Source organism: Poecile atricapillus, chromosome 4 (genome assembly GCF_030490865.1).
Source record: "Poecile atricapillus isolate bPoeAtr1 chromosome 4, bPoeAtr1.hap1, whole genome shotgun sequence".
Taxonomy (NCBI): domain Eukaryota; kingdom Metazoa; phylum Chordata; class Aves; order Passeriformes; family Paridae; genus Poecile; species Poecile atricapillus.
The window spans coordinates 21,928,813-21,955,491 of record NC_081252.1 but is presented as its reverse complement, the minus strand read 5'-3'; the positions used below and the strand labels follow the sequence as shown (position 1 = coordinate 21,955,491).

The window sequence follows — 26,679 nt, the reverse complement described above, 5'->3', positions numbered from 1 at the left end:
ACAAAGAGCTCTCCCATGGATAACTTCCCACAGGTTAATCTGGATGCACACACAGGACCACACGAAACTGTACTGGTCTCATGACTGCAAAATTACTGCAGTAGAATTTGCCCAAACTGAAGGCTTTTTTCAACCTAAACTCTCCGCTTCGTAACTAACCAGAGCTGACTCAACCGCTTTTCAGCTAAGATTTTTTAATGAGACCAGCTGTACCAGTTGATAGAACTGATTGTGCAGAGGAAAAGGATAAAAAATAAGCTACTTTGATCATGCTTTCTTCAGCTGGTTAGGGTCTAGTCACCAGGTCTAGTCACAGAGAAACACCTCCACTGCCAGCTAATGCTGCCTGCAGAAACAACCTCCCCTTCAAGATGAAATTGCTGTTCATAATAATTTCCTTTATGCTGAGCACACAAGCATCAAACCCACACCTCTGCTCTGTGAGCTGATGACAGTCCCAGGGGATATCAACATTTTCCAAGCCTGAAGTGCGCCCCATGGGCTCACTGTCGAGGGAGTACTTCAGTATTTACTCCTGATACTGTTGCTAAACCCATGGGTGGAGAGGAGCTGTGGCACAGCCCATTCTCCAGCAGAGCCCTCAGGAGGAGTGCTACAATGGCAACAGGCGGCACAGAGAGCACAGAGCATCCTGACTCACTCACCAGTCATGGTCAGCTGCCAATGAGCAATGGGAGGATGCGATCACATCAAACCAGACTTTATTGCTATATCCACGTGACCTTAACAAATATATAAATTACAGCAAGGTTTGAGAAGAAGCAAAGACAGCTAGAACTGCCACTGCTGGTGCTTTTAATCCCAGCAAAGATACCTTCCTTGAGTTTGCAAGGTTTCTCACACCATCATATTTCCTGTTGGGAGACTGCAACATAATTGGGCTCCTCTGACAGCACAAAGCTCTTACTTTCACAGTTACATTTATTCATGGTCAATTAACTCGTTTGTTCTTACGCCAAGCCTCTCCTATACCATAAACAGAATGCCTCACTCATTTGGTTTTAAGTGGAACTTGATAACCATAAATCAATTTTTTAAACTGATTATTAAACTGATTTTCCTGAATAGTCTAAAAATTATCTTAACACATTTGCTGCTGGTTATAATTAGTAGTCAAGCAGAAATGGAAAAATAGCATTTAAATCTGATATTCTTCTGCATTTTAGAATTTGGAAGCCCGATCTCTGCCATTCTTAATAAAATTCTGTAGTATACTTTGGGAGTTTATCTCTTCACAGGCAAAAAGATAGGTGGTATTCTTTTCCAGTGACCAAAAAGCATGATTATTTTGTGGTGCAGCTTCTACACAACATGGTGTTTTGTTGTAAAGACGTTTTATGCGTGGAAAGAAGAAAATGAGGATTTTTATCCTCTTTCAATGTTATCACACAATGTGCCTTACCTCCATTTACCTCAGCTCCAACCAATTCTTAAATTCTCTGCTAAAACAACATCCTCCATACTTTTATCAATATCTGAATGGTGGAATATGTCTTTGCAGCAGACCCAGCTCCTGGCTCAGGACAGAAAGGTAATGTCTGTTCATCAGAATATGAAACAGATGCTGAAATATTTGTGTTACAGTGAAACATCTGCTGCAAAGACTTTCACCCAGAAAAAATATTTTATCTGATCCATTCTTTCTTTTGTTTTAAATGTGCACATATGTGTGCTTGCAAGTTTGAGAGAGAAAACCAATTGAGCCTAACATACTGCTTCCTGCACCATGTATAGTCCCCACCCAGTGCTGAGCATCCATTCTCTTGAAGTGACTACCTGAAACCAGCCACTTCACATTACTTTGAGCCTGGGGTCAAACACAAAGGCTCCAGGAAGATTTCCAAGGACTTTGGGTCACGTCCTTATCACGTATCTGAACAAAGCTGGTAGACTGTCTTTGTTGGCATTACATCCGAGATTAATTTAGTCCCTAGCTTTTCCCAGAGGGTCATTCCCCTCACCTGTCTCAGTGCATTAATCAAGTGTTCCCCACGTTATATTTCTGAGTGCAGCACTTCATTATGGCCGAGTGCTGTGGGCTGAAGCCAAGGAGATGAGGTGCTAATGAAATGTTTGCATTTTGGACAGGAGCTGAGGTAGGTGTTTAAATGAAACAAAACAGCTGTTATAGCAACAGTGCCTTGTGAGACAGAGATGCCAACTGGGAAAAGTTGGGCAGGGGAGTGGGAGTTGTGGGAAAGCAGGCACACATGACAAGGATAGACCTGTGTCTTTACATTTAAGCTGAGCCTTTGTGATTTACGTGAGTTTGGCAGCTGGTCCAACGACTTTGTGGTTTGATGAAGCTCGAGCATAGAAGAAACAGCTGTGCCAAACCTCCAAGAAAGCCTCTCAGTGACCAGCTGGAGGAGGGTTAGCCCTGAGAGAGAACCTTCAAAATGCAGAAGGCATGGGACAGGTGTGCTTGGGAGCTGATGGCTTGATAGGTTTTATCTGAGATCCCTGGGGATAAAGGTGGGGACTTTGAGAGGGAGATAGGAAAGTTCTGACATAGTTTCATCCCACCCCACTTCTAGCCTTTAACATGCAGCCAAGTAGGGAGCCCAGATACTCTCTAGTTTCTCTCTCCACTAGAAATAGAAGCAACTACCCCAAGGATTATCCCCATTTTGCCCCAAATCACATGAGACTGTATCTATCCACAAAGAACTGAACATCTATTAAAGAATGCTGCATGACCTCACTTGAAGACCCTGTCCTTGCTTCCAAAGCTAAAGAACTACCTCCTCTGTCGTCTTCTTTTCTTCCTCTGCCTGATCCTTCTTCCAAATGCAGCTCAGGTGAGCTTCTTGCAAAATAAAAATGTGGGGCTTGGAGCCGAAGCATACCTCAACACCATGCACAGCACAGCACCAAACCAATGCTGTGGTTACTTGGACTTAATGACTAGACAGCACAAGCACACATGCACCAGGAGAAGGACAAAAGTAACTCAAATTAGATCAAGAGAAAGCTTTCATAAAGCAGAGCTTGCTTGTTTGTAGGCTAAGATCAAATGAAGGAAGAAGGGCATGACAGAAGGGAGCCAAGAAGGCAGACTTCCAATTTTTCTGTGCTGAGACACATAGCACAGCTTTATGCTCTCTGTGATATCAGGGTATCTATCTATACATGCAAAGCCAAACCCTCTAATTACCAGCCTGTAAAGAGCAACCATTCTGGAGGTCACAGAATATTAGACACAGTGGACCTTTCATGTCCCCAGCAGTGACTACAATTGGACATCGAGAGAAGAGCAAGACCCTGCCGAGCACAAAAGACAAATCCCATGATGGTGATGCCTTTCATTATGTGGTTGTATAGAACCACAGATTGTATGTCCAATGCAAATAAATGTTAATAAATTGCAGAGGGAGGGTTCTCCCAAATAAGGGCATGTGCTCATGGTTTCTTGGTTCTATCCTGAGGTTACAAAAAGCAAACAAAATGTAAACCCTTGTTCTTAGACACTTACAAATTGGTATTAAAAGATGCATTGTAAAAAGGAAACTAATTAGAAGCCTTACAGTAATTATGCATTACTAAAAGGCCAGTTGTACATATCCCATTGATTTCCTTTGTGGCAGCTGCTACATTTCATTAAACTGAATTTTGCTTGTTAATTTATTTTTCTCTTCTCCCCCTCTAGAAATGTCGGTTCAGAGTACCTAGCTATGTGGCACAGAGTTTCAAACCTAGGAGGTTTGAACTTTGTATATATACAGTGATACCACATCACCATATGTGATACCTATTTATTTTTCTCTCACTATACAAACATCCAAGACACCACTCTTTGATAGAAATAGTTTTTGCAATGCATAATCTCTCTTTAACTGAGTCTCAACACTGAAAATCACCAGGAGATGTTACAGGTACCCAGCTCATTGCCAAATCTGGCACCAGACAACAGAGTGCTATGGTGCTTACGGACAGCAACCCTAACCTTAGAAAAACAGCAGATCTCCTAAACTGAGGACCTCTTTAAACCTTTATTGTTCATTTTGGCCCCTTGCTGAGCAGCTGATGGAAGATCAAAAATCTCAACAGACCTACAGCTGGAGAAAATACTGCCTTATAGCAGGTCCTACAGGGAATATTGGTTGAATCCTTCAGTTGAGTAATTTTCAAATATGCAGTTTGTCTTTCCTTACAAAGGAGCATCTCAGGAAGAGACTGAACACACTGTACACTTTATTTAGCATGAAACTTACATCAAGGACTTACCTCCTATAGCAGCTTTGGGAGGGTGAGGACAGTGACACAGGGCAATCAAGTACCACTTCTGCAATGGCATCTCTAATTAAAACATCTGAATTTTATAACTTCTAAAGCCCTGTCTCATACTGCTAACACTTCCTTGATCTCACAGGACTCTCATGCAGTGCACTTTCAAAAATTAGGATACAAGGAGCTACAGCCACGAAGCTTTGCACAGGTTGGCTAAAATCATGGTGCACGTAGAAAGCAGTGTTTTGGTACCCCTGTGCCAAAGGTGTTTGCCAGCACAGACTCATCCAAAGAGGTTTGCTCACTCTTTCTGAGGACAGCCTGCAGAGTGCAATTACAAAGGCACAGCCTCAGGCTGTGCTTATGGCCTGAGCTTCTGGTCCTGCCTGAGGTCTCCCCATACTACTCCAAAACAAATGCCTTGTCATTATTTGAAAAATGCAAACACGTAACTAGCCCACTTTATGTAACAGCTTGAGGTTTTATGGCAAATCAACAGAGAAAAAAAGCACAATATCCCTTTCAGGTCCACATTTCACAGTGCAAATGAAAAGCCCGTAAGAGAGCAGATGCACTGACATGTTGATATGGTACAATGATCACAATGTTATGCTCTTTTTTCCCCTTTTCCAACTGGAAAACAGAGGTACTTGAAAAAAGCTTACTTGTCTCCTTGCTCAAGAATAGCTGGTTTTGCTCTGTATTCATATTAAACACCCAGTGCTAAAACAAACCCTTTCCTCAGGCTATCAATATTTGCAAGCCTCCTAACTAATTGAGTTAAAGGCACAATCAATGCCATTGACGACAAGTTCTGCTGGCAAGTTCTGCTAGAAGTTGTTTGATTCTTGCCTCTGGCCAGAAAAAGCACCAGTACAAGAGAAACTCCCATTAACTCTGAATGTACCTGGTACAGTCAGAATGGGCCCTTTGGAGGAGAGGGCCAGCATGAAAGTATGGATGTGGGCACATAAATGCTTCTGGAAAGGTTATTGCATTGAAAGGGACCAGCTCAGGAAATGACATGTCTTTTTAGAATGGCAGATGAGCAGCACCTCAATCCCATGACACAGGGGTCATCAATCAAATGATTGCACTCATCTGCTGTGTGGGACTTCAGGACAAAGAGAGATGCACATGCCATTTCTTCAGCTTCCTAAACAAGGAAAATATCATTTGGCTACATGATGGCATTAAATCCTACTTCTTAGCTGAGAAGTGCCCTCAAATCTGTCTGACAAGGCTCTTCACTCTTGGATGATTTTTTGCCTTGCCATTTATTCTTTTGATTCAAAATCAAAATTTGTCCCTGGTCAAAGCATCAGTAAGCACAACGGAGACAATTTCTTACAGGGAAGCCCAGCCATTGCCTAACGTTTTTTAAAAAGCAACACGGTCATCACAAAACTGTTGTAGCATTCAATGGAATGGACAAACATATTTAGACTGAAAGGAGCTGAGCCACAGGGAGTGCTTGAAAATAAATAAATAATTAGAATATCTACTGCTAATCATTGCTTCAGCCTTCAAAACTAAGCCAGAAGCACTAGCCTACATCTGGTACCAGAGTGGTGATTGGCAACAGATGGTATCAGTTTTGGTGAACTGAGACAAAGCCCTCTACTCACAGCAAAGGCAAGAAGAGAACTTCCCATGATCATGCAAAGGAATTTCTAAAATTGCTCCCCAGATTGAGAGCAAAGGCTCCCAAGAGGGAGCATGCAACCCTCTCTCTTCAACTATACAGCAAATGTTTATGCTGTTGTCACAGGAACTGTAGTGTCTCAGAAATGGCCTGAATTCCAGCAGTGCTGAGAACTCACTGTAGTGAGAAGAAAGGCACTGACCTTTATTAAAATTAGGCCATCTACAAAATGCTTAACTATGGAATTAATGGTCTTTTACTAGGTATGCAAGGTTTGCAATCTTGGCCTTGAACTACCAATAATCTCCTAATGGGAGCATGCAAAAAATAATAGGCAATATGAGAAACAGAACAAGGTTACAAATTACAGGTTATGGTTTTGCTTTACTTACTATATGAGGAAGAATATTTTAAGGTCAGAAGGCATCTGTAGGACTGAAATGAAAGGAATTGATTGGGAAGAAGGAAATAACATACGATCTATTTCATCTAATGAGATCTTCCCCACAGAATAAGCTGAGAACTGCATTTATGAATCATCCGTATTTGCTGCCCTACTGTTTGGGATTTGAAACCATACAAACAACTGCTAGAGTAATTACACTGGGCAAGTGAGCAAGGCTGTAGCAAGAAAGGAAAATGGGCCACACATCAGAAATGCCTCTTTGACAGAATATCCACAGCCTTCAAGGAAAGTCCTGGGGAGTCTGAGACTCATCCTTTCCTCCAGCGGTTCAAATCAAAAGGACATCTCCCGCTGCCCCCTATGGCAATTTATATTCAGACTTCTTACCAGTGACACCAGATACCAGGACTGACTCAGACTCAAGCAGAGAGTACACAGAGCAACATAGAAAACACTAGATTTATTTTTTTTTCTCAGTTGTGCCATGTGAGAACCTAACCATAGGTGTAGCTGAATTGTAGGTGCATGAACATGGGGTCACCTTCCTTTTTAACATTTATGCGATGAATTTTGGAGTCTGATTACAAACCCAAGGCTGCTGCTTTGATCCTCCTCTCCCCTAACAACGGGCTCACTGCAGTAGAAACGTGCAGGGTGAGGATTTCTAGTTTCACTCTTGCTGACACAAATCAAGTGCAGGTTTCTCAAGCTGTGAAGTATATTAAGTTCACAGAGTTTTAACAAAGGACTACCAAACCACAGAACCTCACTGCGAGTCACACTTCTTTCAGATGTCCTTTTAATTATATTAAATGAAAGTTTTAGGCACTTTGATACTGATGGGCAAACATCTCGATGTCTTGAAAAAGAAGCTAAAAGTACTCCCTGTAGCTACAGTTAATATACAACATTGTATGCTCACTGCTAGCCAATTTATTCCAGCCACTTTAACAACGATACCTCGCCTGACAGGCTGTGCAGAATAGCATCAGGAGTCAAGCAATGCACAAATCATCAGAGAACTCTCAGAGTTGTTTGACACACACTGCAGAGCTCTTTGTCATACAGCCAATTAAGTGACCAAACAAGGAACTTGAAAACCTTCATTAATTTGCCTCTTTTTTTATATAAATGGAGGTTAGAGTCTTTCTTGTCAGAGGGGCAACAATAACACAAGCAAACACGGCATAATTCAATTTGTGCTCCTTCTTAGAGCTGCAAGTTTATTTCGTTTAGTCTTCATGGAAGTTGGGACCAATCATGCAAGCAAGAGAGAAGTAGGACAAACAGAATTAATCCACTTTAAATAGTACTGGCTAAGTCCCAGATGCACCTTTTATCTGATGAGAACTACTAGGTTAGCAAAGAAAAAAAAAAAAAAGTCTCTTCTGCTCAGGTTTAATGCCTTGAATCCTCTGAGGAAAGCCTTTCATTTTTTGCTTAGAGCAGCAATTCAAACAGCCTCTGTTTCAAACAAGAATTGTTCAGAAAACTTCCAGCAGAACCAGAAGGACAACTCTGCAACCCCCTGTCTGCTACCAGGAGCCTGCCATCATCTCAGCACCAGCTTTATGCATGGCTCTGATGACACCTGCACCCAGAAACTCTTGTAATTACCAAGGAGCAGGTGGCACTTCCATAATCTTTGCCATATGCTGTCCAGACCAGTGCAGAATTTCAAAACAGTGCAAGCTGATTTACAGGGCAGCTCAGAGGATGGCAGGAATCAAGAGCAGCACACTCCATTAGACGAGGAAGATGCTGCAAAAGCAACCCTCTGCTGCCTCCCTCTACCCTTCCCACAAAGCTGCCATTCACACTATCTGTCATATTCACCAGCCTCCGGCTTTAATACCACTCAGACTGACGTTATAAAATTAACCAAAAGAATGGGAACCCTGTGAAATTTTAGTTTTCCAAGATCCTCATCCCAAATGCAGCATGCAATTTCACACAGGAAGAGGCTTCTGGTTTGGCGCTGCAGGGAAATTCATTGGCTTCCTGATGCCCCAGAGCTGCTGCCCACAAATCCACATGAAGCAAGAAGGTGAGCTCAGACTTTGCAGTCAGATGCATGTACATGATAAAAAGACTGCAAGCATGGGTGTGGTATGAACCTTTAATCAAACCTAGTGTTTCCAGCTACTAAATCAGCAAAATTCTCTAATTTTTTCCCCATGTTTAAGTTTTATGTTTTAATACAGCCTCACTTACTACATTATGTGAGTACTTAGCCTTTATTTTTTCCCTTTACTACCCCACCTCCATTCCTAGAGGACAGGAGAATTGCATCCATGGCATTTTAAGTTGAGGAGCTGAGAAATATCAAGCACATGACACTTGCTGAGGGGCATGGAAGAAATCTGTGACCAAACCAGTTAAACAGTCCCCAAAGGCAAGTTTTGGTGACTGTGTAGAAAATCTCTGTTTTCTACATCTCCAGTGCTTCAGTTTAAGGACAGCAACTTTGGGAAAATGAACAAATATAAATTCTGAAAAAATTAAAGAAAATTCATACCATACTTACATCAGAGACCAGCCACCAAAACAAGCTATGCTAATCAAATGTGTCACCCATTGTGACTCATTCTCCCACATGATGACTTTCCCATCCCTTTCCCAAAACGGAGTGCAAGAACTTCAGAAAGTTGGCATAGGAGATGTAGATCTCTGCTCTCTAAAAGGCCACCCTCTTTTCTAACGGAGCACCTTGCTGAGACCACTCTGTCACCTTTATATACACCTTGGTCAGCTCAGTCTCAGCTGACTATTAATTAGTATCACAAATTAAAACCCACTTAGCAGTCTCTTAATTATCACCATGACTGAAAATTCTTCCCAGCAACTGTCCAGTCATTATATTAATATGTATTCATTGTGCCACCTGCTGGGTTGGTTCTTGCTGGATTTTTGAGACAAAGAAAGATCATTTACCACATTTGAAACGAAAGAAGCAGCATTTGTAACCTCTATCTTAGTAAATAAAATCCCTAAGCTTTTAACTCAACAAATATTGTGAAAGTGAAAAAATTAAATCCATGTTTGTTTTAAAGGTACCCAAAGAGATGAGGTGATAATCTGATAATGCATTCCCAGTTCTATGTTTGAATAACGTGCAAAAAAATTTCTCCATCTACTTTGTATATTTATTTATAATAATTTATTTTGGGCTTAAGAGGACTTTATACACCAATCGCTACTGGGGCTCTGTCATGGCTACTTAGACTGGTTAGCTCAAAGAAAACAGTAAGGCTGACTTTAGCAATTATTATCTTCTCAGGTCACCCTCCTTCTTCCAAAAAAACACCTTTCCTCAATAGCACTTTTGATATTCACTATGAACATCTCTTGCATTAACTTCACACTGGGCCTCCCTTTGTCTAGGGAACACAGAATTAAAGATACACTTCCAGCCCTCTGAGCCAAATTGAGCCAGGGATGCTCTCCACAGTAAAGGGATCAGCATGAGGAGACCATGTCAGCAAAGTTGAACACTATTTCTCTGCCATCAAGGCCATATGTCCCAGTGACTTCCCATGTTCCATTGACTTTACCAAGCCCAGGGTGCCACCACTCAAGATCTGTTGAAAAATCCCTGCTTAATTCCCTCAGCTAGCCCAGACATTTCACTTCCTGGTAAAGGATGAGTAGCCTGTAACAGGACTATCTACAGCCACATCTAATTGCTATTATAGACAACCTCTCCCTGACTAGATTTTTTGATGACTTTAGCCACACAATTTTCCAAATGGAAGCATACTGTATGAAAATGTGTCGAGACACATTACTTTACCTCCATACAGTACAAAGCCGAGCTGGAAGGGTTCAATTAGGTCATCTAATTCATTCTTCAAGCCCTCTTTTACAGGACTGTCCTCTTCAATATATGTACCAGATTTGTCCATATCCATACTTAACAGCTCAAGCAATAAGCTTTCATCAGTTTTCATCTACTGAAGAAGTAGGTGTGTGATTAATGTTTAAACACGCAAGTAACCTTTCCAAGTGAAAGGAAAGGAGTCCTTGAAATTAAGGGTAAGCTTAAGTTTTTGCAGAGTATTCAGGCTTTATTCTATCAAGGCCAAGCTCTCTGTAAGGTACATTAAATTCACCAATCACTACTGTTTGAAGAAAGACAGAAGAGCAGGAGCATGCATAGACTCTGTGGAGAATGTCTGTGCAGCCAGTGGAAAGCACAGCTATGGATCAGGTAGCACCCAGTGTCCCCAGCAGGACTGGGCAGCCCAGAGTCAAAGCAGTTTCACCACGTTTCCAGTGGTAGCAGTACACAAGGTAGCTAGCTTGGGAGTGAGCACCACAGTGTAAACTTTCCTAAATTCCTTCAAATGCCTGCTAGCTGCTTTCTCTGGGATCCCAGACAAGGGATGTGTAACTCCTAACTCATCTTTACCCATCATTAATGTATATGGAAGGGAAAAGGTGACTTTCTCTAGTGACATTTTCCAGAGGGAAGGCAGCCTACCAGCACAGAGGGGTACTGTTTTATTTCTAACGCCCTAGAAGTCCAGACCATCTAATCCCATTCGCTAAATTAAATATGTGTTCACAAAGTAAGTCAGCACTGACTGTAGGAAGTGGAATTTTGCAGGAAAATGCAGGTACAGACAGCCCCCTCCAGAAACAGAGTTCATTTATGCATTACACATATACATATAAATAATGATCAACCACCCATAAGAACAATATCGACATTCACAAGCACAAGACAGAGACTAGAAGGTAAAACATTCACATTTCTTAAACCTACAGTATACAAAACAGATTTATATAAAAAAACCCCAAACAAATACTGGAGCAAATGCTATAAGGCAAGGTGACAGGATTAGTAAAATAACCTGAGGTCCCACTCCTGAAAAGCCCACGAGTGTGATCTTTCTAGAATGCTGGAGCTTGATTTTGTTCACATCAAACACAACATAAGCCTGTGAAAGTCAGGCCAGACCTGGGTAACTTCACGGGATGTTATATTCATTACTCCATGCATTGTTTGCAGCACTCTCCTTCCAACATCTCTCTGAGACACTCTGCATTTCATTACAATCCTACCTCCTTCCTCATGCCCATTGTTGCCATTTTGAATTGTTTCTAAATTTGAAAGTGTAGAAGGGGAAGAAGGAAAACTAAGGAAATGCAGGTGGCAGTAACGTGAGTAACATGCTGTAAGTAAAATCTTGTTGGTCTGGAGACACCTCTGTGAGCAGCAGTTTTGCATTCTTTACTTGAACATCTCCATACTGTTCTGCTCATTCAGATGGCTGGATGAATCTTGTCAGATCTCTCTTGGGTTTTTTTCTACTCTTTGGTTCTGAGATTTTGTCCCAAATTTTTTTCAAGTCTGAGAGAAATGGGATAGGTCGGTGAGATAAAAAATGACATTATTATCCTGTAACCTTAACCTTAGAACTTGCTGCCACAAAGGTGGTAATAATCAGATTATTCACAGAGACAAGACCCACTTCACAGTCATTCAGTCAAACAACTGGACACGTGTATTAAAAACACGAGAAATACCTGGACATAGGCCCTGCAAGAGCGCTCCCTTTTCTGAAGCTGAGTCCATAAAGAGAGCAGATTAAAGACGGAATAGAAAAAACAAGTTAGTGACAGAACAAGGGGAAAAAAAAAAGAAGAAAATGCCTGTGAAAAAACCCTCATTTCTCTCTTAAACAGCTCCTGGAAAACCAACCAAACTGAAGGAGTGAGCATGAGTTAGACAGCAGTGGAAAACTGGAAGGACTGGCTCCAGAAATGTGGGTTAGTCCTTTTTCAGTGAAGTCCGGCACAGACTGGCAACTTTGCAAGAGCAGCTGTTACATGGTAGAAGACACTGAAGTCTAGTAGAGATACTCTAGAAATAATGTTTACCTTACAGCTTGGAGATCACACATGACATTTCCATGTCAAACAAGGCTGAAAAGGATGAGGCTGCTGGTTATTTGTGTAAGAGGAGCATGGGCTCTGCAGCCAGTGTTGATGCCACAGGGAAATACAACCAAGCTTCAGATAAGCAGGATCAACCCCAGAAAGACGTGTGCAGGACCGCATCCTGATAGAGCCTGGACCTGTATGGACCCATCCTGACAGACCTGAGGCTTGGCAGGCAGTCTGCAGCAGTGAGCTGGAATTGGTGAGCTCTGCATCACTGCAACAAAAGCTCACAAAACCAGGCTGCTCAGAGCACTGGCTTGGCTGGGTTTGTTTTTGCTGATGTGCCTGGTTGGAAATTGCACATCAACAGAGATTCAGGGCAACTTGTGCTCTCAACACACAGCAGTGCAATCCCATTAGTACAGCTGAGAGCCAAATTTGTCCTCAAGAGTTTTGAGGCTCTGAAATAAACAAAATACACCCAGGTATCATGCAATGCCTAATTTCAATTTCTAATTCATCAATTTGTAACCGTAGAAATCTTCCTCTGGGTAAATCTGGCCAGTACGAAGACTTTACAGAAACAAATGGAGATCAAAGAAAGCCTTGCTGAAAATTACAGAGCTATCCACTCGGGGGTCTTCCCAGTCTGAAATGGAACAATTATCACCTTAATTAAGCTTGATCCAGTGGAAAGCATAAAGCTTTTAGTGACAGAAAAGTGGTTTCTGAAAGACGATGGCTTTTAAAAATTCTGATTATGCCAGTTTATTTCAATTCATTGTACATCAGCTTGTAAAAAAACCCCAGTACAAAACAGCACAGGTGATTACTTTCAGATCCCCAGCACATTTCCTTTAATGATTAAAAGAATATTTAATGGCTATGGCTAGTGCTTACTTTATTTCTTCTTTCTGACTAAAGAGCACTAAACAAAACTCTTTGCAAATTACTTTTTTTTCTCTTTTCTTTTTTATTTTTTTTTAAATACTCTTGATCAGTGAAGGGGAAAATGGAGCAGTAACTCTACTGCCTTTTGTTTGCCCAATACTACTTCCAAGTTGAATTCATGCATTCTTAAATGAACACAGAACAGTTGCTCTTCTAAAGAATTAAGTGGGGAATGAGAGCAAGTAAATTACTGAGCCTGTCATTTGGATCACTGACTCGCATCACTGTTTTGCAGGACTTCACATGGTTCAGAATTTTAATGTGGAATGCAATTGATTTGTATGAGTTGCTTGTGCAAAGCTGATGGCAGGGGAAAGAAACCTGCAGTGGGGACTCCAGGAGTGACAGCTGAGCCGAGTAGCTCTGCCTTGTCCAGTCTTCCCCTCCCCTCAGTAACTCATTCCTGACTCCATGATACAACCCCATTTCATGTGATTGAAACAAATATCATAAGGTGAGATAAAAACAAAGATGAAAAGTATGTGCTTGCAAAGCTGAATTGACAAAATGTCGGGTGTGGCTGGGATGCATCCAGAAGAGCAAGCAGACTACAACCATGAAACCCGTTAGTAGGTGACATTAATTGCTGGCTTTACCTAATATTGTCAGACATCACTATCATTTCAAGAACCGTGGTATGATTATAACAAATAATGTTATGCTGATGTAACAGTTAATATAATTATTACCTACATTGTTATAAAATGGCTGGAAGCAGCACTAATTAAAAGCATCAGGATAACCCAATTCACAGCACATGCAAAGCACATGAGATGCAGAAGTTCAGCTCCCATGCGACTGAAATCTCAAGCAATCCCGAAGCTCTTAGCATTTAAAACAGCATCAGTGTACAATTATAACTTGCAAGAAAAGAGACCAAATTACTTCTCTGAAAAGCGTTTCTCTTCATAAACACCAAAGAAGATACAGGTGTAGCTGGGATCACTTATTCCCCATATAATCCTGGGACCAAGTTCTGTTCATGCTTACATGAATGCCAGAACTGTCAGAGTCTGCTAGGCATCTGAGAACAAAATTCTGCGTCGTATTTTAACAGGGTGGCCAATATAACCATGTGCTCATAGTCACCAGGGTCCAGCTGCTCTTTGTCCTGACAACCAGGCCCCCACAATTCACCATAAGAATTCCTAGGTAAGTCCTATCCCCCGTGTTTACATTCAGTGAGGGCCTCTCACTAAGGAAACCTTCACCTTTAAATGCATTCTTACAGAGTCCACAGCTCATATTTTCTCCCACAGCTGGCAACTCCTAGCACCTTTAGCGCTACGTAGCAATTTCTCTCGCTTCCAGAAATGACAAAAGGACTAATAATTCTTCTTGAACAGTGGGCACAGAAGCCAGTTAAGGTGCAGTTAAGGTGCTTTTGGGCTAAGCAGCAGGCCATGGCTCTCACCTTGTTTAAGCTGCGCGCGGCGCTGTCCTTCCCGCCGGGAGTCAGGTTGCGGAGCTGCACGTCCAGCAGGTTGACGAGCTGGACCATGGCGGACACGGAGTAGGCGATGTCACCGGCGTACAGGTGGCTCCTGGTGTGCTCCGCCAGCTCCCGTGCGATGTTGGCAGCCATCTCCCCCGACCTCATCTGCGGGTGAGAAAGCAGAGGGAAAGGTTGTCCCCGGCTGCCAGTGAGATGTCACTCCAGTGCCTTCCCACCCCACGGCGTTAACCAGGTCAACTCCCCTCAAGAAGAAGAAGAAAAGGGATGAAGAGAAGGAAGGAGGAATAGAAGCATTTCCCAAAAAGTCAACTAATTTTTTTTTTAGTATTTTTTTTTTAGTAGGTTTTTTTTTATTTTAGTACTTTTTTTTTTTTTCAGTATTTGTGGTTTGATCATGAATAGTTTTTTGAGTATGGTTTTTCCAGTCAACTATGGTGGCTTCAACAATTTCTTCTCACTGGGCGCTGTTTTCCATGGGATTTCTATGCTAAGGAGGGCTTTAATTAGCTTGTCCCCTTGGCTTGCTGTGCCACTTGAAAAAAAACACTAAACCATGTAAGTAGCCTCTCCTGTCAAGAAAAAGCAGCTTCTGATTCCAGAAGTTTATGTGATAGAGAAGAGATGATTTTTGTTACAACTTCAGCACAGCTCTTGTAAAAGGAGAAACAATAGATGACATAAACAGAAAAAACAGAAAAAAGTTCACAATTTCCATCTTATTGATTTAATAATCAGGTGCTAATTTATTAATTAGTATCACTTGCCACACTACTCACTGAAAATGACGCCAGTGACTCTGAGCACATGTAAAATCATCCATCTAGAGCAAAAGGCTCAAGCAGAGGCCCCCTAGAAGCAAAAAGCCAGCACAGTGGTTGGCTGAATCTTCTACTAAAAGACTTGTATCATCTAGTTGAGTCACAACACTCACAAATAACCTGCAGGGAAATTCACTGTATAATTATTTGGGAAACTGTCACCTTTTCCCTGTGGCTTTTTTCCTCGTTCTTGCTCTGTTTTTGTTCTCCCTGGTACTCCCTTCCTCTCCTGTGCCATGGGGATCTGGGACAGGGCAGCTGGCCCTATCTCCTTTTCATGAGCAGCCCACTACAAAAATACCACTGCAGGTTGCCGGTCTTTTATTCATTATCTACCAGTCTGTGATCTGGAATGCAAATCCATGTGGAATATGCCTGGGACAAGGAGAAATTATACAGGATGACACATAAATGAATGTCCCACTTCTCTGTCAGGCTCAATGGCAAACATTGCAGGGTTCTTCATACGAATTTTCAATTGTCTTATCTACCAACAGCTAGAAATCAGATATTTCTCCTGTTCCCTCACTTTCTGGTGCTTATTATAAAAGCAAGATTCTAGGGAAAGATTATAGGCTGAGCTTCTACCTCTCTGTAAATCAATTAGCCGAGTTAAAAATGAATAACTTACTTCCATCAATTTGACAGCAAAAGCCAATCTGATTTAATGAAATCTAACTCAAGATGTTCATATGCTCGTCTTCAGAGAATTAACGCATATGATGATACAGAGGAGATAAATAAAGGAGATAATATGTTGTTCTTCCCATTAGAGCAATGATAAGATATATTCAAAAACTGAATTATTTCTTTCTTGTTACACAGAAGACTAATGCCATAGAAACCAGATCCTACTCTTACAGCTGTCTGCTCTCCTAAGCAGCTGAAGGAAGCCACGCATCAGCACAGAGGCTGTATTTTGACCTCTGCTGTTGGCTCTCAGAACTTGAAAGAATGACTGCATCAAATCCCTTTACATAAAGAAATAAATTTCAACATTTTCCTGCAGCTCATTGCTGGAGCTTAGCATGGATCACAACACATTGTGTTTGTGTAAGCTCTGCAGAAAACTGAGGGAATTCAAGATATTTTTTACAGATACATCAGAGAAAAACCAAAAACCCCGCTACCCAATATTTGATGCTCACACTTTCCCTTGGACCACACACCTATGCAAACTGACACACTCAGAGAAAATTGCTCAGCTGCTACAAAGGCAAACACAAGAATTTGCTGTCCCTGCAGGCTGCTGCCGTTCCTATCTCTGTGTAAAAATGACGCAGGCAGGTCACTAACTAAGCCTTTTCCTTTTCTTTTGGACTGACCCTAAAAACTGCAAATCTGAGGAATTATACTGTGGCCACATAAACAATACCAAAAATAGGCAGCAATGGAAGAAATGCCTGAGAAAAAGGCAGACTAAAGCTCAGGCTCTGTGAACTCCTGGGACATAGAAATATTTACCCAAAGTTATCTCACACACCCAGGTTTCCTAAAAACACAGATGTGCCATTCTTCTGGGAAAATGTTTTTGGCTGGCAGGTAATGAAACTACGTCCTAGCACTGACAATTCCACACCTACACACGGTCACACAGAATGTGCAGCTACAAGTCACTACAGCAGTGCTGAGACACTCTTTCCACTCTGGCCCCATACATGAGAGGGGTGTCCAGAATGATGGCTGTGAGACACGCTAATGCAGATTTCCCTGGTTCTTTTGAGCTTTTTCCACTGAAACTGAGGTGTCTCCTATGCAGTGCTGTCAAACCCAGCTTCTCTTATGAGTCCCAAATGCTGCCTGGATATTCCAGGGCTAAGATAAGTATCTGGTCTCTTATAACAACAGGACTGACCCCTTTTTTTTTTTTTTTTTTTTGTTAAATCTACATAATGCTCAGCAAAGCTTACTGCTGCCCAAGAGAATGCATTACTAACTTGCTTCCTTTCTATAAATTACTTCTCCACATCTTGCTCTTCATTACTGCTGCATGAAAGATGAGATCTTTCTGTTATTTCTTCCAAAACATGTAATACTCTTTAACCTAAACAGTGACATAGTTACATAGGAATACAGGAACAACCCCTGGAGGTTCTCCATGGCTAAAGATGATATTAAGAGGCAAGTAAGAGCTAGGGAAAAAATGTGTAAGAAACTGACCTTTCTACTGGGAGGCTTGAGAACAATAAAGGGAATTAAAAGTAATGTATCTCTCCCTGATATACGATTACTTTTTAACATTTTCTACCTTGATTATGAAAAAATTAAATTTAAAAACGAAATAGGATTCTGGGATAAAAGAAAACATTCTGTTCAAATCAAATTTGAAACCAAATTTTTGGTTTCTGTTGTTTTTTGGCCTGTTGTTTTTTTACCTTTTACAAACTGATTAAAACCAGTCTCAGAATGCTAATCTGAAGGAGTGAAAACATGCTTCTTGCCAACAATGCCAACACATAAAACACAGTTTGATAGGTCTGCCAAAAAATTGCTCCCCTCTTCCATTTGGGATGACAGGATTCAGTCCAGATTTACAAATGATCATTGGCACACCTGAAATCCCTTTGTGTAACACTCTGCTAACATTTAAGTTTGTGCCACTATCTTGCACCTTCTTATGATTGAAAAGACTGTGAAATAATAGTTTTTGGAGTATTCTCTGTATTCTCTCATATATGCCAACAAACTGAAGCAGGGAGTTTTGTCTGGAGAGACGAAGAAAGACCCTCTCGCAGCAGTGCTCACTATTTCAGCCCTACCTTTCACAGAGGAAACCCAACTGCAGAAGAGGACAGTAGAATAAAAGTGAAAGAAATTGAAAAAAAAAAAAGTATTTAGGGAGGAAAATTCAGAAGAAATACGAAATTAGCTGAGAAAGGAGCAAATAAACTAAAACACCAGTAGGCATAAAGGCAAAAGTATTCTCCTGCTGCTTTCTGAAGAGGCAAACTGATATAAAAAAAAAAAAGATGGCATGACAGACTGAAATAGGATTTTTAAAAACAGTAATGTACAGATGGACTGGTCAGCTGGAAAGACCATGAAGTTGATGCTATTTTCTGGAGGAACAAACACCTGACAGGTTTCACCAGGCACCATTACCTGCCAGCATTCAGGTAGCAAGGCTGTAAGAGGGGCTGTGGGCTAACTTCTGACACTGCAAAGCCTTCATGGCATTTTTCCTTCCCTGGCAGGAATTTCAATATACATGTGTGCATTCACACAAAAGAGTCAGAGCATATCTATCACCCCTTCCTTTCTTTTTTCTTTTTTTTCTGAATCACAGAATTATTTAGGTTGGAAAAAACCTCTAAGATTATGAAGTCTAACCTATGACCAAACACCAAAATGTCAGCTAGACCATGGCATTGAGTACCACATCCAGCCTTTCCTGAAACACTTCCAGACACAGTGACTCCACCACCTCCCTGGGCAGCCCAATCCAGTGCCCAATAACCCCTTCTATGAAGAAATGCCTCCTGATACAAAAAGCTAAACCCCCCCTGGCACAGCTCTTGTCCTTTTGCCAGCTGCCTGGGAGAAGAGACAATGCTCTCCACAGAATACAGCTGACCTAAAGAACACTGAAAAAGTGGTTTTGAAACATGGTATTCAACCAAGTTAAACTGCATTTAATGACCCTTTAATAAGCCATCCCCTGTGTCATCAGCTCCATCCAATTCACGATGGTGCTCTGAAAACAGCCCAACGCAATTTGGATGGAGGATTTCATCATGCTCTCATCAGGACTGCACCTGCACCCTCATACCTGGACACGATGATGTGGGGATGTCCTCCACAAAACCACACTCTCCCTGAAACACACACCCAAGCAGATCTGTAAGAGCTCAGGAAGGTGCTACGAATCCTAAGGTTCACCTGCTCTTTGGGAGTTCATGGTCCAGGCCACTTAGGAGGGCATGGGTGCACGTGCTTTAGATTTACAGATTGAGGCTTTTTGTGCATTTGTAAAGGGCATAAATTTTTTCTGTCCTACTACAAAAGGGGCTTCTTCTCTTCCAGAGGCTTGAGGCTTAGCATAGCAATGCCTGTCCTCCCAGACAGCATCCACAGCTGAAAGCTGCAGCAAAGAAGAGATGTCTTCAGGCAAGTCACACGCTGAGCTAAGGATGGCATTGATGAAAGCAAGAAGCAAAACAAACAGGCCTAGACTGATCGTGTGACCTCATGATCAGGATGATGCAATGTATCCAAAGCTGACCTTTTTGCTTCCTGTTGCTGCTTGACTCTAGAAATAACCCAGGTAGCAGTGCATAATTCAATCGCACTGGCAAGTTTATTCTCCCAGTCCGTTACGAGGGCATGGTAGGCACCAACAATAAAGTTAAAGTAAATGTCAGGAGGCCAGTGAATTACTGAGGAGAACATTTGTTCTGATCTTCCATCAAGCACAATAACTCTAATGGAAGCTAGGAAATGGCTGTAAAACCTAATACCGTGATGCAAGCAGGCAAACACCCAATCTACAGTCTGAGCACAGCAGGAGAAAGAGAAGTAAGTAATCATTCTTACTTCACTACACAGATATGAAAGTGAGCACAGCATTTCCCTACCATCTTTTCTGGCTTGGCTGAAATCCCTCCAGGGGACCCATCACCGTTCTTCATGAGCAGTTTGGATTCAGCAGATGACAGATTTTCGGGAGACAAAGCAGATTAGGAACGAAGACACGCTGAGCAGGTATGAATGCTGGTTGACAAGAAAGTATTTTTACCCATTTTGTCAGCTGTGCTGCAGCTGCAGTGGGCTGAGTGACCAAGAGAGCTGGGGATGCAGGAGGGCTGAGCTGCAGGGTGTAACCAGCCCTGCCCTCACAGCACAGCTGGCATACTGCTCCCTCTAGCTGGCCCCACGGCAGCAAGACTAGAAGCTGGTTTGATTTAGAGGAGGAAGGCTCCTTTTTCATCTTCAGAGAGGTGCTGGAGCAAATCTACAAGCTTTGGGAAGCATCCCATCCACAGCAGGGATGTTAGAAACCAGTGGTTGATTTATGGATGAATCAGTCCCCATCTTTAAGTGCAGTGATTGATGATTTTCAAGCTTCTTGCTTGATCAGGGAAACCAAATGCCTATTGGTTATTTCATAAGTAATTTAAAACTGTATTTACTGTAAGGAGCCTACTGAATCTTAAAGGCAGGATATACCCATGTGCCAAAAGGTGAGCTGGTGGGGAATAAGACTGACCTGGCTGAACAGAGAGCTTTGGCTGGAGTAAGAAAAAAAAAAAAAATAAAATCAGGAGAGCTTATGGCCTCTGGAAAAAGGGCAGGTAACTCAGGAGAACTACAAGCATGTTGTGAGGCTATACATGGAGAAAATTAGCAGGACTAAAGCTCAAATAGAACTTTACCTATCTGTTGCCAAAAAAAGACAATAAAAAATGTTTCTCTAGATACACTTATGACAAAAGGCGAGCTATGGAGACTCTCCATTGGATATGGGGAAAATACAGTGACGAAGAATGAGGAAACAGTTGAGGTGGTAGTTACTGCCTTCTTTGCCTCAGTCTTTTACAGCAAGACCCACTGTCCTCAGGGTACCCAGCACTCTGGAAGACAGGGATGAGAAGCAGAAGAAAACCCCCACAACCCAGGAAGAAAAGGGTCAGTGACCTGATAGATCATTTACACATCCACAGGTCTATAGGGCTGGATGAGATCCACCCAAGGGTACTGATGGAACTGGCAGAAGAGCTTACTGAGCCACTTTCCATCACTTATCAGTAGTCCTGGTTAACTAGGGGTGTCCTAGTGGGCTGGAAGTGGAAAATGTGATGCAATATCATGGAGCAAATCATATTGAGTGCCCCCTCAAGTGGCATGTGCAGGATCTGGACAGGCTGGATCGGTGGGCCAAGGCCAATGGTACGAGGTTCAGTAAGGCCAAGTGCAGGTCCTGCCCTTGGCTTACAACAACCCCATGTAGCACTGCAGGCTGGGGAAGGGCAACAGGAAAGCTGCCCAGCATAAAACATGAGCCAGCTGTGCCCAGGGGGCCAAGAAGGCCAATGGCATCCTGGCCTGGATCAGGAACAGTGTGGCCAGCAGGAGCAGGGCAGGGATTGTCCCTCTGTACTCAGCACTGCTGAGGCCTCACCTGCAGTGCTGTGTCCTGTTCTGGGCCCCTTACTGAAGAAGGACATTGAGGTGCTGGAGTGAGTCCAGAGAAGGGCAACCTTACCCCTCTTTACAACTACTTGAAAGGAGGTTGTAGCCAGGTGGGTGTCATTCTCTTCTCTTGGTAATAAATGATAGGACAAAAAGAAATCACCTGAGGTTGCACCAGGGAAGGTTTATATTGGATATTAGGAGAAGTGGTCAAGTATTGGAATGGACTGCCCAGGGAAGTGCTTGAGTCACTGTTCCTGGAGGGATTTAAAAGACATGTAGACATGGCATTTAGGGACATGGATTAGTGGTGGATGTGGCAGTGCTGGGTGAATGGTTGGACCCAATGATCTTAGCGGTCTTTTTCAATATAAATGTTTCAATGATTGCAACCCCCAACAAACCCCTAGGCGAGCCTTGCAAGCCTTTCCCCTCAAAAGTCACTCCTTGATGTTTTGTAACAGCTGTCATTGAGGCTGGGTCACATATCTCAAGATCCTAATGAATTCCCACTCAGGCAAAAAGCTTAGATCCAGGGTCATCTCATAGCTTCCCCAAGTCCTTCTAGCGACTGGTAGAAGGCACTCAATGCTGAACATAACTAAATTCCTTCAGAAAAAAAAATAAAAAAATAAATCTAGTCCCAGTTGTAACCTGCTGGGCATTTCTGAAAACTTGCCTGTTCAATTTTAGCCTGCTTTGAAAGCACGTAACAAATTAAATGGGGTTCATTTGTTACGCAAATGATAGCTAGGGTTTCAAATAAAAAAAGCCTAACCTTGATGGAGATTTCATCAGTGCAGGCTATTATTTCCCTCTGCTAATGGCTAACGGCCTAGTCATCTTCACCGAGCAGCAAGAGGTCTCCCAGCTGCCTGAGTGAATTATGGCTGGAGTAAGTAATATTAACCCCTCCAGGGTAAGTACGCAGGTCATAAAACAAGAGCTGTACACAGCTGCTAATGCCAGCAAAGGCAGCCTGTATTCATCAGCTCGCTGGGTGTACGGCAGGAGAGGGACAGAAGGACCAGGGGCTTTGCAGTGGCTGTGCTGTATCACAGCAGCCCCACGTTAACTGACATTTTCCTTTGTGGAGGGATGGGTATAAGCACGGATATAAGGTTGTTAGGCCTTGGTTTAGACGGGGGTAGAGGGGAAAATGTCCAAGAGTCTTGTCTGTGGGGTGACCCCATCCCACTGACCAGTGAGCAGCGGCTCTTTGGGAGCTCTGTCTCACTGTTGTGTGGCAGCACAGCTCAGTTGCAATGCCAGGACCCGCTCACTCTGGCTGAAGGAGTGAATAAATCCCCACAAATTGCTATAATAAAGATTCAGCCCACAGACTCCGTGGCGTAAACACACATCTGGTCTCTGTTTGTAATGAAATCAGCTGAAAGCACCATTGTGCATTAATAACAAAAATGCTCAACATATTGCTACCAAATAAGCTCTGCTTGTCTTGAACTTCTATTGTCACATGTTAATGCACTTTTAACACTGATAAATGATGAAGTGCTAGAAAACATTCATCAAGGGACTTAAGAGTCAAAAGATAAGCATTACTGCAGCATTGTTTTCCACCAGTTCTTTTATAATTTGGGCAGAAGTTAAAAACAGAAAGTCAGAGGCACAAACCAAACATTTCACATTGAGCCTGCCTTTCTTTGGTAAAAATGTCTTAACTGTGGGGTTTATCCTGTGCTTGCACGACATGAAAAAATGCTTGAGGATGCATGAAAGGGTGTTTCCTTTTTCAACAACTCAGTACTTTCCATATGTCCACCCACGTCCTCCTCCCTCTTCTTCCTTTTCTTGCCACAAACAAGAAATGTCATTCACTCTAGCTCAATTCCACTCTCCAGTCCCTCTCCTTTGCCTTCCCTTACCCTCTTTGCCTTAATTTCCGTGAGACACTTGCTTTCTCCTTGCAATTCCTGGCTACTGTGCACAGCTCATGCTTTATGTGTGACTGTTGATCCTTTTGAGTTCCTTGTGTGAAAACCAGGAGGCTGATCAAGGTCACTGTGCAGATTCAGAGAGCTCAGCATGGGAGAGGCTTTACCTTTTGAGTGATGTGGTTGATCCAGGGTGAAGAGCAGTTGCTAAGATCAGGTCCTTGGGGTTCCCAGATACCATCAGGTGCAAGACACCGGAAAGTTGCAACACCTGTAATAGGAAAGTCGCTGTGTTCAGTGTGACTGGTTGCATTTTGTCCCCAGCAGCCCGTGTCAAAGGCTTCTGGGAGCTTATTAATGCTCAGATCTTGATTAGGACACTTCTGAGTCATCTCAGTGTCTTAATCTCCCATCTTGGTCCTTCAAGGGCCCTAAGACATTAAAGACCTAAGACAGTGTGCAGGAATATTATTTCCAATTTGGCAAACAGCACTTACAGGCAGAGGACTTGCAGGAATGCTGCCAGGTACTAAGAAACCAGAAGTAGATCTCAAACACTGAACCAGCACCTTGAGCACTCTGCCCCACCACTGGTGATCTGGGATCAGACCCTGTGCCTCATCTTCTGTGCTGCTTATTTTATGGCTCTGAATCATCATTACAACATTTGGCTGGAAACACACAAAAGTCTGAACACTACAAAAGCCAAGATATAATGCTGGGGTTTACTGTCAGCCCCCAACTGTCAAGAGGGACTTTAGAGGAGAGTTTTGTTTGGGAAGAGCTGCCTGATCCCTGCTGGAAAAGACAACAAAATGCCTCAGACCTTTTCAGACAAAGAGAAACGCACCACTGTTAATATATCACAGCTTTTAGAAAGTTGCATGAATCACTGAAATTATAGATGGGAAAGGCTTATGGCCATCCCCTATCCATAAGTTAAACTATTCTCTATTCCTTAGTTATTTTCATCCAGTCCTCAGCTCTAGTGCTTAGGAAAGGACTCTCTGCATCCAGCCTTCGTTTTCCTTTTTCATCTTCTTTTCCTTTTTACAGCTTTGGTTCAGAATATCCTTTGCCCTCTCTGGGAATCACATTATACTTTTTGCATTAATTTTACCAAGGAGGGCTAGGAAAGACAGCAAAAATGTTCTTTACCTATTCTTACCCCTGATACCTTTCCATTCTCATCATACTTTAACATGTATTTTATCAGTCTGTCCTCACCAAGTTCCAGAGTGAGCCAGTACTCTGTAATATACACAGGTGAATGGCTCTCCAGGAGTGGAGAATTAACACAGTCTCTCCCCTGCAAGTCAGATCCCTTCAACCCTCATTTTCAGGCAATTTCCTCCACTTTTAAGATTTCTGCTTTGAAAGTGAGCTTTTGGGGCTGGACACCAAGACAAGCATGAAAAATAACTACTTTTAGAAAACTGCATTTGTTAAAACATAGCAAACTGAAGCATATGCCAAAACCCATTCTTAACGCGATTATGTTTCAAATTGAACAGAAAATTTCCAAAAGCAACATTTTTCAAGAAAACAATTGCGGGAAGAGCAGAAGAAAAGGAGCAAAATCCAATAAGCAATAAACCATTTTGAAAGATTTGGCTTTATTCTCCCCCACCCCCTGCCACATTTTCCCAGCTGATCACCCTGGATGCTGGCTGCAGTTTAAAAAAAAATCACTCACAATGCTTCAGGAGCTTCAAAGCACAAGTTTGGTTGATTTCCTCCCCTGTCCTCTCTCTTAGCAAAACAAGCAAAGAATTAGCCACCAACACATCAGTCAGTGGGCCCAGGGGTGACAAAGACAGGCAAAACCAGGTAAGGCGCTCTGGAAACAGAGGCTCTTCCAGCACATCAAGCACAGCCCCACAAGTTTTTTAGTACAGGCTGCACACTGACAAGGTGTCACAGGAAGTGGAGAAGCCTGCTGTGTCCCCTCAGCCCTTGACTCACCTATGGAGCCCAAGGGACACGGCTGCTTTGCCACCTGGCCCTGCCGGGTCCGGGACCACATAATGTCGCGGGCTTCCATGGGGTCGCAGCTCTCGGCTCCGGCCGGCGGCAGCTGGGAGGAGGCGGGCGGCAGGTGCGTGGTCATTTCCTCGGGGACATCGGCCATGGGGGACGGGGTGCTGGTGCTCCTGTTCCTCCTGCCCGAGGCCGATGTGGTGGTGGTGCGGCCGGTGGTGCTGGTGGCCAGGCGCGGCGTGGTGCTGGCAGTGGTGCTCCCCGGGCCCAGAGCCCCCGATGTCGATACTCCTGCAACAAAGGCAGAGCTGGTTAGAGAGAGGAAGGGAACAGGACTCAAGCCTAGGTCCTGAGGATGTCCCCTCTGATGACTCCAGTGCCCTGCAGGGTGTGACTGGAGCTAAGACTAAGGCAAGGATTTTTGCACAGCCGCCTTGCAGAGAGAAGCTGGAGCAAACAGTGAGAGAAGCACACAGGGGGGCAATGACCACTGGAGAACAACTGCTTTTCCAGAAACACTACCATCTGATGAAAATAAAGCAGCATTTTATGCCCTCACCATTTTCATTCCTGGTATTTTAATGTAAAAATCTAATTTTCCATCTTTAAGGGAATACCTAGTACAGAAGTGCTTTTAATTGTTAAGTGTTGCTGAAGACCCAGACAGGGTCAGGTTTGGACAGAAAAATGTCTTCCATGGCGTAATAAAAAAACCCCAAAACAACAAAACCAAACCACAAATCTATTCCCAAAATCAAAAGTGCACAGAGGGATGAACACAAGGCTGCACTATAGAGCAAGCCATCAATTTTCTCTGAGGTTGGTGCTCTGCTGCTCCATCCCAAGAGCAATGCCTGCCCCCTTGATCTGCAGGCCACATGACACAAGCAGAAGTGCACATCAGCCCAGACAGATCCTCAAGACTTTAATGCTCAGTTTTTTCATTGAAAACCTGCAATGAGCACTGAAGAAGCAAGAGGTGGGGGACATGTTTTAGAAGTGCATTAACCCACTGTACATCCATGCATCCAATAGCTGCACCAAGTACTGAGTGTGCGGGGAGTATCGAGGGATGCCCACCTTACAATTGCCTTATTTAACCTCCTATTTAGACCAAGGTGCTTGCACAGACTGGAGCTTCATAGGGATTTGGCTATGGCTTGACCTGAAATATCAGGTGGGGAAGCTGAAGTAGGCTGCCCCCAGCTGCTCCCCCATCACCCCTGTCTTGCCACGTCACATGCAGCTCGTGAAAAAGC

At 42.9% G+C, this 26,679-nt stretch overlaps 1 protein-coding gene across 2 annotated transcripts in view; it reads right to left on the bottom strand.

Annotated features, from left to right (window-relative positions):
• The window catches only part of ADGRL3 (adhesion G protein-coupled receptor L3), a 481,237-nt gene that overhangs the window by 69,111 nt on the left and 385,447 nt on the right, over positions 1–26,679 (bottom strand). The window contains exons 9-12 of one of the 2 annotated variants that reach the window (XM_058838032.1): positions 25,406–25,711; positions 23,608–23,711; positions 14,557–14,742; positions 11,835–11,873 (exon numbers count right to left, since the gene is read on the bottom strand). In XM_058838032.1, the coding sequence (XP_058694015.1) occupies positions 11,835–11,873; positions 14,557–14,742; positions 23,608–23,711; positions 25,406–25,711 (635 nt within the window). The remainder of the gene's footprint in view (positions 1–11,834; positions 11,874–14,556; positions 14,743–23,607; positions 23,712–25,405; positions 25,712–26,679) is intronic. The other variant, XM_058838033.1, reaches the window with a different exon arrangement.